At 28.7% G+C, this 15893-nt stretch overlaps 1 protein-coding gene across 10 annotated transcripts in view; it reads right to left on the minus strand.

Annotated features, from left to right (window-relative positions):
* The window catches only part of LOC100197594 (uncharacterized), a 137502-nt gene that overhangs the window by 78222 nt on the left and 43387 nt on the right, over nucleotides 1-15893 (minus strand). For all 10 annotated transcript variants that reach the window (XR_010637664.1, XR_010637663.1, XM_065793685.1 and 7 more), the window contains exons 7-9: nucleotides 4205-4305; nucleotides 2783-2930; nucleotides 2430-2653 (exon numbers count right to left, since the gene is read on the minus strand). Coding sequence is in view for 8 of the 10 variants with exons in the window: in XM_065793685.1 (XP_065649757.1) it covers nucleotides 2430-2653; nucleotides 2783-2930; nucleotides 4205-4305 (473 nt within the window). In the remaining 2 variants the exon portion in view is untranslated. The remainder of the gene's footprint in view (nucleotides 1-2429; nucleotides 2654-2782; nucleotides 2931-4204; nucleotides 4306-15893) is intronic.

Genomic DNA, 15893 nt, shown 5'->3' on the forward strand with positions numbered 1-15893 from the left:
ATTTAAGAGAAATCTTTATTTATAATAATAAATTAATCAATTATGTATTCGCCATCGCTGTTTACGACCTCCTTCCACCTCTCTACCGATTTGTGGTCGAGAGGTGGGAGGAGGTCGTAAACAGCAATGGCGAATACATAATTGCCTTTCCGCCAAAAATCACCCGGTCTAGTATCAAAGAAGTTATGGCCTCAGTTTTTAAGGTCCTCTTCATTATTGAAGGTAACGTCCCTCATATGGTTCAACAGAGATCGGAGAAGATGGTAATCTGTTGGTGCAAGATCCGGAGAATATAGCGGATGCTGAAGGACCTCCCATTCGAACTCTTGGAGTGTGGCTTTGACGACTTGTGCAACATGAAGTCTGGCGTTGTCGTGAAGGAGTATGGTTTGGCCTTGTCGATGAGGTCTTTTCAGTTGAATAGCTTCATTTACGCGGCGTAGCTGGGCTATGTAGAGCTCCTTGGTGATCGTGACATTCCTATCGAGCATTTCCCAGTGCACCATGCCCTCCCAGTCCCACCAAACACATATCATAATCTTCTAGGATGAAGGTCACGCTTGACTTTGGGCTTTGGCGTATCTCCTGGTGCCACCCATTCCTTCCTTTGCTTCATATTAATGTATAGACACCATTTCTCATCTCCCGTGACGATTCGATACAAAAAGCGCTGTTTATGACCACGTGTCGCTCGATGGCGGGCGAGATATTGAGAAGCAATTTGAAGGCGATTGTCTTTGTTTACTTCGCTCAACTCATGAGGTACCCAGGCTCCCAACTTTTCAGCAAATCCCATTGAATGAAGATGGTTGAGAATTTATATATGTATATATATATATATATATATATATATATATATATATATATATATATATATATATATATATATATATATATATATATATATATATATATAAATCAGGGCCTCAACTTGACAAAATCAGAAAAAATATTATAAAATTTTAAAAAACATTGACTTCCAAATTGAAATAAACATTAATTTAAAAATTGTGATCTTTCTTGATGTCATATTTAACCTCTTGGAAAATTCTTATAGGCCTTATAAAAAACCTAATAATGAATTATCGTATATTAATATAAACTCGAATTATCCCCCTCAAATCTTCAAACAAATTCCTATCTCAATTAACAATACACTAAATCAAAACTCTTCTAATGAATATATTTTTGACTCTTTCAAAGGCTTGTACAAAGAAGCTCTTAAAAGCAAATTTCGAGCTAAAATTTGAAACAAAAATTGCAAAAAAGCGAAATAGAAATATAATTTGGTTCAACAATCTGTACAGCAAAAATGTTTCAACAAATATCAGAAAAGCATTTTTAAAATTAGTTGACATACATTTCCCTCCCTCTAATAAATTGCATAAAATTTTTAACAGAAACACTATTAAGGTAGGCTATAGTTGTACAAAAAATATTGAAAGAATTATAAAAAGCCATAATTATGCATTGATTAATAAAAATGAATTTTTCAAAGAAAAAAATACTGAAAATTGTAACTGCAAGCAAAAAATTGACTGCCCTATGAATGGCAATTGCTTATCAAAAAATATTATTTACAAATGCATTCTTTCCTCACAAAAAAACCCTGATAAAAAAATATATTGGCTTAACCGAGGGCAAATGGAAAAAACGTTATGCCAACCACAAACAATCTTTTAAACATAAAAAATACTCAAAAGAGACTATGTAGTCAAAATATATTTAGAAGCTAAAAGAAAAAAATATTATTTTTAAATTAAACTAGTCTATTCTAAAAACTGTGCTTGCCTATTACTTGCTATGTGCTTGCCTAACATTTCCAAAAAATCTATAGTATGTTTACAAGAAAATTTTGAAATAATTACAAAATTATAAAAAATTATTTACTAACTAATACTATATAATACTTTTAAAAAATTATAAAAACAAATGACCACTCTAAAATTATCCAATTTCTTAAGAATTCTTTTCATGATTAATTTTTTTAATTATCTAATGTAGTTGATGTAACTTCCTGGTTGCAAAATACTACAGTTATTACATTTATTGATATTTAGACATTCTTCCTGATGAGCCTACTGATAGCAAAACAACTTGTAGAAGAAAACTAAAAATTAGATAAGTGTTTTTACTAATTTATACATATCTATATATATATATATATATATATATATATATATATATATATATATATATATATATATATATATATATATATATATATATTCATTATCAAATACAACCCTGTAACAAAATGTTACAATAAATGTCAAAATGCCTAAATTTGATTGTATAGTACTGACATAAAATTTTTAAATTTTATATTTGGTACTTTTTTAAATGTATTGAAGCCAATGCTTAATACAATACTTCAAACTCAATCTTGATAAAACAAGAAACTTTTAAAATTGCTATTTTTTACTTACTTTAAAAGTTTTTCAATCAATATTTTAAATTGCTCATGATAATTTGTAGTATCTAGATTTTTTTCTTTTGATGGTGTACATTTTAGATTGTTGCTTATTATTTTATCAAACCGGTTAAGCTGCAATTGTTTCCAATTGTTATAATAAGGGTCATCATTATTGTAAAACATGCTTGCATCTGATATTAAAACTAGTTTCTGATTATAAATATCATCAGCAAGTATCTAAAAATATAGTAAAAAAAGTTATACAAATTGAAAATTAACTTTAAACATAACTGACCTGTGATTTTGCCTGTTAAACTATTTTTATCAAAAAATTTACCTGTAATTCAAAACATTCAGAAAATTTACCTGTAACTCAGAACATTCAGAAAGTGAATTGCTCAATTCCTTTTCTATTAAATCCTTAAGATAATGATTACATTGAAAAGCTTTTTGAAGTTTCCCTGCAATCATGGATCGATCAATTCTTGTAAAATCAATACAATATGAATCATTTCTAAAATAAAATGTATTATGTATTATACAACTGCAACTACTACTGACTACTGCTCTCAACAACAACAACAACTACTACTACTACTACTATTACTAGTTTATTTTGCAAATTTGGTTTATTGTCTTTTCGTGTAATAAACGCTGGTCAAACTGGTTCAATTCTAGCATGTAACTTAATTATTTTAGCAATGTTTTGAACTTTTAATTTAATTGTATTTTTCCAAGTTTTCAGTGAATTTTGCATAATTATTAGAAATGCTACCGTTCAGTATTTTATAAAAATTATCTGGGGAAATTTGGTATGTTGCATGTTTTATCAACAAAAACTAAACTGGGATATGATTTTATATTGTCAATGTCTGGTTGTTTTTTTAATTAGAGAATTTTTATTGGCTTCAGATTCTAGGAAAAATAGACTTTTCATCAAACTCTTTTAATAAAGTGTTCTATTTTTTCAAATAAAGAATTAATAACTTTATTGTCTCAAATTGGGATGTTTTTTAAGGAATAATTAAAAGCTTCTTATTATTATTAGCTTCTGTGTTTATGTTAAGTAAAATACAGCTAATAGTGCTTAGCAAGAATAAACTTTGAGTCTAATATGGTAAACTTTTGTAAACTGGTCTAACTATACTTAAACTAAATATATATTGTAATTAAAAGAATAAAATACTTAATTTTAAATTAAACTGGTCTATTCTAAATCTTCACCTGCCTATAATAACATTTTCAAAAAATGTATGCAATGTTTGCAAGAAAAATTTGATATTATTACCCATATGGATCAAGAGAATTTACTAAACAAAAAATCTGAATTAATTTTTAATAATTTTCATGCATACATGAAAATAAGTACCATTTTAAAAAATTGTAAAAAAAAATACTAATGTAACTGCAATATAAGTACAGTTATTATAAAATGAATAACAAAATTTTGTAATACCTGTAGAAAATTAGAGAACAAATTATAGAAAAAACTCCCTTTAAAATATTTTTTCTAAAATTTTTCTATAATTTGAGTTTTTTGATATTAAGATTTTTTTTTTTCTTTGTTTATTTGAGTTCACTTACTTAATTGCAAAATTTAAAATTTGAAACCCAACTTCAGAACATTTGTTTTTTAAAACAAAAGTTTAAATTTCTTTTTTCTTTTGCATTATGCCCTTTAGATTTAGATTAATTTACTGCTCAACAGTTAATAAATAATTTTAGCTTGTTTTGCTATATAATTGTTGAGTACATTTTTTTATTTATTATAATTAATAAAAAAATAACCTTTTTCTAAGTGGAACAGGTGAAAAATCGCATGGTTCATCAGGATTAATTGTTATAGGTAGCAATGCACATTTTAATGCATTTTTGTATATGATTTTGTCCTAAAAACATATTTATATATATATATATTTATATAATTATACATTTATATGTATATATATGTATATAAATTTATATATACATTTATATATATATGTATATATGTATATATATATATATATATATATATATATACATATATATATATATACATATATATATTTATGTAGATATATATACATATATATGTATGTATATATATATATATGTACATGTATATATATTTATACACACACACACACACACACATATATATATATACATATATATATATATATATATATATATATATATATATATATATATATATATATACACACACACATCAGGGTTACAACTTTTATGTGACTCCATGTTCTCCATTTTTTTATTCTAATTTTTTCAATTGGAGAGATATTATGGAGATATATTGTTACATCATAACATTCTAAATTACAAATAGATATAAGATGACAAACATAAATAACAATTCTACAAGTATAAAAAGCTACTGTATATATCAAAATGTATGTAGTATTCAGCTTAATCATTATAGTTTACATAGTTTTTATGCTTTGTTAGACAAAATAAATATAAGCTGGAGGTTCCTTTTTTTTTACATATGTCAAAAAGAGCTTAAAGAAACTTGATTGCTCATTCTGCACATTGATTTGTTTTGGGAATTTCCAGTCTCAATGGTTCCTGACTACAAAACTTTTTCACTGAATTTAGTGCTTTTTCGTGATTAAAAATTGATGATGTCAGAAAGAATTGTCAGGAGAAAACTCTGCCACAAATAGTTTTGTTCTGATAATTTTTAGTCTGCATGTATGATGAAAGAATAGAATAAGTAATTAGAAGAAAAGAAGACAGTTTATACCATTTCTTACTGGAAACAAGATGAAACTGATTTGGAAGTTGTAGACCATAAAATGGAAAAATGCCAGCTTGCTGCTGATATTATAGTAGGAGAGTTGATGTTTCCATAATTTGATTATGTGATAATGTTACATCTGTAATAACAAAAGATAGATCAAATCATATTTTAAAACAAATATGTGATAAACTATATTAGATTTACTTGAGTGATTTAAATATAATTTATTATATATTAATAAAGTTAAATGATGAATAAATGCAGATTCTTTAATATTTAAATGATATATATATATATATATATATATATATATATATATATATACATACATACATATATGTATATATATACATATATATATATATATATATATATATATATATATATATATATATATATATATATATATATATATATATATATATATATATATATATATATATATATATATATATATATATATATATATATATATATATATATATATATACAGTGCTTCCAGAAAGTATTAGCGCACTCATATTTTTTTTACCTAAGTGAACTTCAAATGAGTGTAATTCGAAAACAATAAATGGCTGATTGATAATTTTTTTTAACTTATTCATAAAATAAAGCAGAAATACTCATTCTCAAATATATAAAAGATAATTCTTTATTATTATCTTGAATTTAATTAGAATACAATAAGAGTGAAAACAATATTAAAAAGAGTGAAAACAATATTAAAAAGAGTGAAAACAATATTTAAAAAGTGTGCAAAAGTATTAGTGCACTTATGGTTTTTCAAAGATTTTAAGAAAGTTTAATATTCTATGCGACCACCATTGTTTTTAAGGCATACCAAGACTCTTTGCGGCATAGGATCAATAAGTTTTCTGATTAATTCTTGTGGCATGGTATTCCAAAACTCTTGCATTTGTGTTTTGAGCTGCACCAAGTTAGTGGGCTTGCTTTTTTAAAATTTGCAGTCCATCCAACTCCAAAGATTCTCATTAGGATTTAAACCAGGTGAGTGAGCGAGCCAAGGCATTAGATTCAACCGTTTTTCTTCCATGTATTGCTTCAATGAGCGTGCTGTGTGACAAGGAGTGTTATCTTGTTGAAATTGCCAGGTGGAGTCAGCCTTGAAAACGTCCATTGATGGCTTTAAGTAATCTTCTAATATCTCTCTATATTAAAGTTGATTAAGGTGATCAGTGTAAAGATGCACCAGTCCATTGCTAAATCCAGCAATGCAGCCCCAAATGCCAATTGAACCTCCTCTTCCTTGAACTCTTGACATGATAAAACGAGGACTATATTTTTTGTTTTTGTATCTCCTCACGACAACCCTTTTCTTGCGATTAATAAGTTCAAAATATGACTCGTCCGAGAAAATTACTTTTCTCCATTGCTCTACAGTCCACACAGCTCTTTCTTTGCACCATTTTTTTCTCTTGAGACGGTATTAGATACTTAATAGTGGCTTCTTTATTGCAAGGTATGAATTGAAATGTTTTTTCTTCAAAAGCTTGCTAACTGTTGATTGGCTAACTTGATGTGCACCCAACGCTATATTCAGGTCTGAGGCGATTTCGGCTATGCTCATGTTTGGGTTGCGTCTAGCAAGCATAATTGCTTTATTTTCGTCCCTTTCTGACATTTTTTGGGACAACCAAAGCGATTTTTGTCTTTGGCTGTTCCAAACTCATTATAGTTTTTGAGCGTTGTTCTAACGCTGCATTCACTGATTTCAAGTTGACGTCCGATTTCTCGATTGCTGAGACCTCGTTTGTTCAGGCCAACAACTTGCCACTTTCTTTCAATTGATATACTCCTTAAACCCATGTTTTTGTTGTTGCAATTTTAAAGTTTTAACTAACTGTATTTTAAATGATATTTTTGCTTCTTCAATTTATTTTTCTTATATTTTTTATTGACTATTATTAATCAGCAGAGAGTTTTTAACAAAAATTAACCAAAAAAGTTTTTCTCAAAGGAATTAAACGAGTGTGCTAATACATTTTAAATGAGTGCGCTAATACTTTTGCACGCTTAATTTCAGACATTTTTCCAAGTAGTCATTAAACTTCTAATTAACTTATAAAAAAAACAATCAGGTTGACAATATTTGACCTCATAATTAAATTTAATTGGTTTTACCTTTCATTTAAAAAAAAAACTAGTTCAAAGTTAAAATTACTTCACAATTTATATTGATTTGAAGTTGTCTATAATAAAAAAATTACGAGTGCGCTATATATATATATATATATATATATATATATATACATATATATATATATATATATATATATATATATATATATATATATATATATATAATATATATATATATATATATAATATTTTACATACATATATATATATAATATTTTACATACATATATATATATATATATATATATATATATGTAATCAAAATTTGTCATTTGAGCTGAAATATTTTAATTTGTTGTTTTGTAAGCCTGGAAATGTAAAATAATGTTTTTTTACATTTCCATTTAAATTTTTTACTGTAAAAAAGTTTTGAAAAACAAATTATAAGTGTTTTTTTTTTCCATCTAAGGCATAGATTTGTTTTCAAAAAGGCTTAATATGTTGAATGTTCAATTAATAATGAAGAAAATAAGCATAGAAATAAGCATAGAAATTCCTTTTCACTTTAGTTAAATACATCAGAAGCTATTTGCTCTAAAAATTCTTCTGATACTTTAGTAACTTTTTTATATTTATTACCTTACTTTGACCCATGTTATTTTGAAATTCCATGTTTTATAAAAAGGTTTAATTTCCCTTCAGTTAACTGATGTTATATTATCAGAAGAAGATGCATATCGGAATAAAAATCAGAGATGTTCTCGAACGTTGGTAGCAGAAATTAAGTAATTATATTATTTATTAGTGTATTATAAGGGTTAATTTTAAGTTTCTGACATATATGGAAACATTAGTTTAAATCAAAATTTAGTTTAAATCTATAAAACATGTGCAATACAATTTTTTTTTTTGTAAGAACCAATTTCGTAGCATCAGAAAGACTTACTAATGATGATGGTGATAAGAAAAACAATAATCGCTAAGGAAAAAGTTTTTTTTTACTGTAAATTTAAAATAAGATAAAATAAGATAATAACTTTTTTTCTTTATATCAAAACTAAATTTTTTTTTCAAAAGCTGGTATTTGTCTTTTAAAAGTATTTATTGTTTGAAAAGTATTTTTATGTTACTATTTGACTCATTTTAGTGTTTGTATAGAAAAGCGTTAAATTTAAATAACTGATTAGTATTTCTACAAATATTACTTTACAGCTCACAATACATTGCAGTATCTTATCCAATATATCACGACTCAGAATTTGCAAGTGCTGCTGAAAAAACAGTATAAAAACTGAATTGGATGGTCAGAGAAGCCATTACAATTATGAATGTGCATTTTCTGACATCCGCTAATCAGTATCTAAACTAATGTAACATAACAATTTAATATAAACAACCTTTAACTATTCATTTATACTTATAGTTCAATTATAATAAGATAATTTAGATTTTGCAAAAAAAATTGTAATTTTATCTTATAAAATCTAAAAATTCCTAAACCTTAACACGCTTATATTTTTACCCTAACCCTACCTTATTTTGTTCTAACAGAGGCAACTGATCTTTTTTGTAGATTACCTTACTAAACAAGTTAAAGAAAACAATTGCAAATTTTTTTTTTTTTTCAAGTTAATTCACCTCCCCAAGGCTGAGAAGGCCACTACAGACGAGGAGGCTACTTAATTGTAGTTATAACCCTCTCTTAACTCTATAACTCCCAAACACCAGGGACATGGTGGGGATCGAACTCTGAACGTCTTATTTATGAATCAAGCGCTCTACCACTACACCACTACCGCATTAAATGATGTATTTTTAACATATTGTGTAATTTTTAACATAACACTATCAATAGGATGGTTAACATGGGAAAATGATGAGTTTTTTCCACCCTTATCTACATTTATGTAGACAACAATGGTTTTCCTCCTCTGAAGTTAATTATCATGGTGAAGTACTTTTTATTGCTCCACTTTATGTAAACATTCCAAAATGTATAGTTCATATCTGAGGAAAACATATATAATCTTTTGATTTAGGTCAGAGTAATATTGAATCAACTTCATTGTCTCCTCTCAAAGTAAGTTCACTTCGATTGCTAACCTATAGAGTACTTTCTATTCTATGAAAAAAGTTAATAAATTATCAGCCTTATTTAAGTAAAAGTAATGATTTTATTTATTGCAGATTTTTTTTTTTTTTTTAATTCTAATTCACTCCCAACAAGACTGCAAGCAACCACTACTAAGTTGGGAGTTACTAGGAAAAAAAGAATAGAGTTATAGAGCAAGGAAATGGTTGACAGAAGACTTGAAAAGTTGAAGGATGAGTCAGGAAAACATGAAGATAGAAAAGAGTTCCAAAGGGAAGTGCAAGGAAAAAAACTGAAGGGTTGAAGTGCAAGGAAAAAAAACTAGATAAATAAAAGTTTTTGGAGCATGCAGGGACAGATACAGTAAAATAATGAGACCGAATGACGAGTCAAGTGAGAATGAGTTTTATTTTATAGAACTAAAGATGATAGATTCTTTGAGAAGCAACCATGATCAGTAGTAAATGATAATTCAAAAAGATGTAAAGAAGAAGACTCAGTGAGAAGGTTGCTTTTCATTAATATAGGAACGTCGACAGTACTGCAATAATTATTTGCAGTAAATAACTGAGTTATGTTGGAGTTAAAATTTACAAGCCATTGTGAACCTCAATCTATTACAAAAGATCAGATTCAAGATCAGCTGCCTGTTCTAAGCAATCAAAAAGAGAAGACTTTTTGTCAAGACAGGAGTATAAAGTTGAGTCATCACTAAAAAAAGCTAGATGTAAGGTTATCAGGAAGATCATTAATTTAGATAAGAAACAAAAAAGGACCAAGGAGAGAATCTTGAAGTACCCTAGAAGTTACTGGAAATAAAGAAGAGTGTTGGCCTTCAAGGGTGACTTTAAAGTAGTGTTTAGAAAGAAACAATTTGATAATCTCAAAAACTTTGCCAGATACACCATATGAAACAAGCTTGCATGCCAAACTTTCTCGAAAGCTTTAGATATGTCAAGAGCAATAGCCCTAGCCTCTCTGCTTAATGTACGATAAAATCTTTCAGTCACACCAGTTAGCAAATCAGCCATAGAGCAAGAGTATCAAAAACCATGTAGTTTGTCTGACAGCAAGTTATTTGACTCAAGATGGGATGTGAGAAATTTATTTATCAAAGACTCAAAGACCTTGCTAATAACAGAAAGACTGATCAGACGATAACTGGAGAGGTCAGAATGTTCACCAGAGTTTTTGAAAATTAAAACAACATAGGTCATTTCCCGGCAGGCAGGAAAACAAGACTCAATTAAGCACTTATTAAATAGTTTAGAGAAAATTAAAGAAAGTTCTGGAGAACAACTTTGTAAGACTGTGATTGTTGTCTGGACCACAAGCCATAGAGGAGTTGATTCAAGATATGACTTTATCAACAGAAGCTGGAGTGTTTTGAATGTCTAACCTGTTTAATTGGAATGGAAGGAAGACAATGGCCATATGATTTGAGAGTTGAATTAGAAGGAAAGTTCTCTGCAAGCAGTTCTGCCTTATTCTTGGGAGAGTTAATAAGATCAGTCTCATGAATGAGAGATAGAACATTAAACCTACCTTTGTTAACAATGCTGTTGAAGATTTTCCAAAAGTCTCTAAAGCCTAACTTCTGAGATGAGATACAAGATTTAGTGAACTGAGAATAATGAATCTTAGCATCTGACAGCACCTTGTTACATCGATTTCTTGCAATAATAAATAGCGGCTCGTTCTTAAGAGAGTTGTTGTTTTGAAAAAGATGAAAAAAATGATTACGATTAAATATAGCATCTGCACAAGAGGGTAAAAACAATGGAGTAGAATGAGGCTTGACTTGGAACCCACAAGAAGGATTAAATGCTTTCATATTTCTGCCTGAATCTAGGAGGTTAGGTAGGAGGCGCATTTTTCAGCTGAGAGGGAAAAGACATCAGCTCAAGGACCATCATGAAGAAAATCTCAAAAAGAGTCCCAATCAGCTTTAGGGTAGTAGTTAGTAGTGCAAAATAGGGTGAGTCCGAAAAGGAAGTACGATATGAAAGATTTAAAGAGATCATTGCATGGTTAGAACCACCTAAGGGAGAAAAAGGAGAAACTGAACATAAGCTAGGATCAGAAACAAGAGATAAATCAAGGAGTGAAAGTAAATAATAAGAGTTGTCAGGAAAACAAATCACAAAGTTAACTATCTGAGTAAGAGATTGAAAAATGCAGAAGTTATTGGCTTTATACTGCCAGCAGGGTCAGTGGCGTTAGAGCCAAGCCATTCAGTGTGATGAGCATTAAAGTCACTAATAACAACAATATTGGCAGAGGGGTAATGAGAGAGAGCATGGTCAATTTGATCAGAAATTACATCTAAAAGAGTGCAGTCTTGGGTAAAAGGAGAACAATAAAGAACAAAGAGAAAGGTGATAGAATGAAGAGGTGCTAAGCAAAAGCACATAAAAGAATGGTCGAAGGATTCGAACCTGATTTAACGACAAATGAGTGAATTGATGCATATGTATACCCCTAAGCCAAGCATGTGACTATTGGAGTCTTTGCAAATCAAAGGATAGTACCCATCAACACTGAGATCAGAAGAAAAAATAGCAGAATATAAATTAGTCTCACTAAAAGCAAGTATGTCTGGTGAATTTTGCAGGAGGTAAGATTCAATGATGGAAGGTTGCTTCGCAGACCACTAATATTAGTAAAAGATATTTAAACAGTTAGGTGATGGGGATGGTTTTTTATGTTAAATGTTTTAAGTTACTTTTGGCATGATTCAAGTTTAAAGAGAACTTGACTCATTTATAGATAGAGCACGGCCTCCTAAGCAATGAGCTATGCAATTTTCTCAGCCCTTTTAGTTAACCCTAATTAACAAAGGGCTTTTTATGTGGCCTCGACAATGCCACAAGAAGCATTAACAGAGACACCATCCATGTGCATTATGGCACTGTTAATACCAACCCTCAGAACTAGGAAAAACGAGATCAGCAATAAGTTGCCAACCTCAAACAGTTAGAGATCAGTATCAGGTTAGCAAAAAAATTTTAAACAAAGGGGTTACCATAAAACACAGAAATGAGGTCGGCAATTTTTGTCAACCTCAAACACTTTTAGGTTGGCATTGCCAAATGCCAACCCTAATTCCGAGGGCTGCTTAATACTCTGATACTTTGCAGCTGTTGATGGAATCAGTCTCTCTGAAAGCTTTTACAAAGTTCAGGAAAACTTACTACCGCCGGCCTCAGAACCATTAAACAGAGTTTTAGAGCTGTACCCTCATTAGGAGATTACAGGAAGAGTTGCACAAGCAAAAACCTATGGGAACAGTCAAGAAGATCCATCATTCATTATCCTAGGCAGGAAACAATCTAACACAGGTTTACAACTACACCAGCCTGATAGATAAAGAAGGGGTTCAAGACTGGTCAGCAGAACTATTCTGTTTGTCCCTAAAGTCTTTGCCTAGGAGGTCTCCTACAAGATAGTAGCTGGATGCAGTTAACATTTGCCCAAGATGAGTACTTTTATCGAGACACCATCTCTAGCCTTTACTTAACCAAGAGCCCCAAGGCAGGGAATTTTTAAGTCAGAGTTTGTTTATTCTAGCCTTTGCCTAAAAAAACACACTCTACAAGGCAGCAGGGCATGGGGCAGGTAGTAATGAGTTACATAATACCAGTAGCAGGGTGATTGTAATGATCCTGAACCTGACCTGACCTGGAGTAATTAAAAGGAGCTACTTCCTGCAAACAGTACCTTAAAACATCAGGCATGATATTTTGGAAATGCATTAGGAAAAATATTAGATCTAACAAAATACTAAAGATAAGGATGAGCATAGGTTTTATAGTTGGAGTATGTAGTTCGTTAATGAGCTCACACTGCATCAAAACAGATTTAAATATTTAAATAGAACACATACAAACATAAAGTAACTTATGTCTGCATTTAGAAATTAATTCTGATTTCTAAATGCAGACATGAAAATAAGTTCCTTTAAAAAACTATAAAAACAAATGACCAGTCCAAATTTATCCAAATTTTAAAGAATTCTTTTCATGAATTTTTAATTATCTAATGTAGTTAATGCAACTTCCTGGTTGCGAAATACTACAGTTATTACATAACTAATTATAACAATTCCCAACTTCCTGTGAAATATTTTTTTCTATAATTTGAAAATTTTTTAATGTTTAGACATTCTTCCTGATGAACCTACTAATGGAGAAACACTGTGTAGAAGAAAGAAAAAAATTAGATAAGTGTTTTTACTAATTTATTATTGCTCTGTTCTTTAAGAACATTGAGCACTCTGTTTGTAGAATACATTAACATAATTTATATATTTATATATATATATATATATATATATATATATATATATATATATATATATATATATATATATATATATATATATATATATATGTATATATATATATATATATGTATGTATGTATACATAAAAATTTATATTATTATAAAGACAAGAGTTGTACAGTAAACTCTCAATTATTCGAACCTCCTAGAGGAATTAGAATTTACTTCGAATAACTGAAAATCTTCTTTAAAGTGACCTATTTCAAGATACTATCAAATTTTAACAGAAGAGAGTAAAAAAGAAGAAAAACTTTGAAATAAGTATTTACTTTCTAAAAAACAAATTTAAAATGAAATCTTTACAATTTATCAAAAAGTTTATCAACTTTTTTCTCTTAGCTCCAAATTGACTCTTAATGATTACGTCTTCTTAATGCTTAATCCATTAAGTTAAAGTGTTTTAAGGAACACTAAACTTTTCGGCTACATTCTTTTTAGTTTGACCTTTTTCCAATTTTTAAAAGCAAGATATTCATTTTTGATTGATAATTTGACATTTTTGCTCAATTTTTACTATAAAATTTGTGTGAAACAAAGAGAGTTTATATAAAAAGGGTGGTCGACCGCACCCGATGACCTCACAGTTGAGGCATGGTACTGTGTTCTTTTGCATAGACACCATGTTAAAATTCCACTCATTGCACTACGTTTAATGTGTTCAATTTTTTATATTTTGATAACGTTATTTTTTTACATATATACATACATATACTTTAATTGCATTCAATAATATTATTTTTCAAAATGCAATGCAATGGTATCTTGAGCCGAAGGAAAACTTTGAATAACTGACGGGATGTTTGATAAGGGGACCAAAAAATTACTTCAAATAACCGAAATTTCAAATAACTGATGGATATTTGCATGAGTTTGTTAAGGAAAATTAACAGGGAATGAAAATTGCTTTGAATAAGTAGAACGTTCTAATAAGTGTTCGAATAAGTGAGTTAATAAATAACCGGGAGTTTACTGTATTTCCAACAATATACAACAACAATACAAAATGCAGTATACAATACAATACAGTATTCAACATATACCAATAAATTTATTGCTCCTTCTGTTGAGCACTCTTTATAAGTCCTTTAAAAATGTAGAAAATTAATTTCATTTATTCAATAAAAAATACACCTACACCATCAAATAAAGATTACAAATTGCAATTGCTTGAAAAAACTAAAATATTGATTAAAAGAATGAAATGGAAAGCTTTTTTTTTCATGAATAACCAGTCTAACGGTATGAATGATATTAATAATAATAGTAATATTAATAACACTTTTAATTCTTATGGTATACACACCACATTGTCCACAACAGATTAAAGATATGTGTGCATTTGGATGTGATTTATTCAAACATACAGTTAAGGATGGTTTAATGCAGCTTTCAAAATAAATTAAAAAAAGACATTTCCACTATTTGAAAATCAACATATACTTGAATTTATGCAGATAAAACATCAAATTTATATATATATTATCAAAAGACGAATACAAGTTGTTAATGAATGCTAATTGTAAAAAAACCAACCCATAAACCAAATGTTTTAAACAACCCTACTGTTTATCTGATTAACCCAGCTAAGAACAAAGTTGGTAAACTAATTAAACATATTTTACCCAATATCAACACCAAGCTAAGAAATATTTTGCATTTAAATCAGTGAAGTAGTACACAAAACATAATAAATTGGTTCAAAAACATCAAGATAAACATTTTTATAAATTCTTTATTTTTGACATGATTGACTTTTACCCTTCTATTAAAGAAAAACTACTTATCGAATCCATTCACTTTGCAGAACAACACATTCCCATTGATGCAGATCATAAATCTTTATTTCTCCTCGCATGTAAATCTTTATATTTACCAATGACCAAGTTTGGATAAAAAAATCAAGCGATTTTTTTAATGTTACAATGGGTGTATTTAATGGAGAGGAGGTGTGCAAGTTAGTTGGTATTTTTATTCTTTTTCAGATTTTTCAATTTTATAGTAAGTGTGAGTTCAGATTATATAAAGATGATGACTTAGCCATTTTAAAAAACACAAACGGTCCAAAAATGGAAAATATTAGGAAGCATTTTAATCAATTATTTAAACAAAACAACCTCAGTATTTCAATTCAATCTAATATGAAAATTGTTAATTACCTTGATGTAACATTAAATCTTAACACTGCAGTTTTCAACCTT

This window comes from Hydra vulgaris, chromosome 03 (genome assembly GCF_038396675.1).
Source record: "Hydra vulgaris chromosome 03, alternate assembly HydraT2T_AEP".
Lineage (NCBI taxonomy): Eukaryota > Metazoa > Cnidaria > Hydrozoa > Anthoathecata > Hydridae > Hydra > Hydra vulgaris.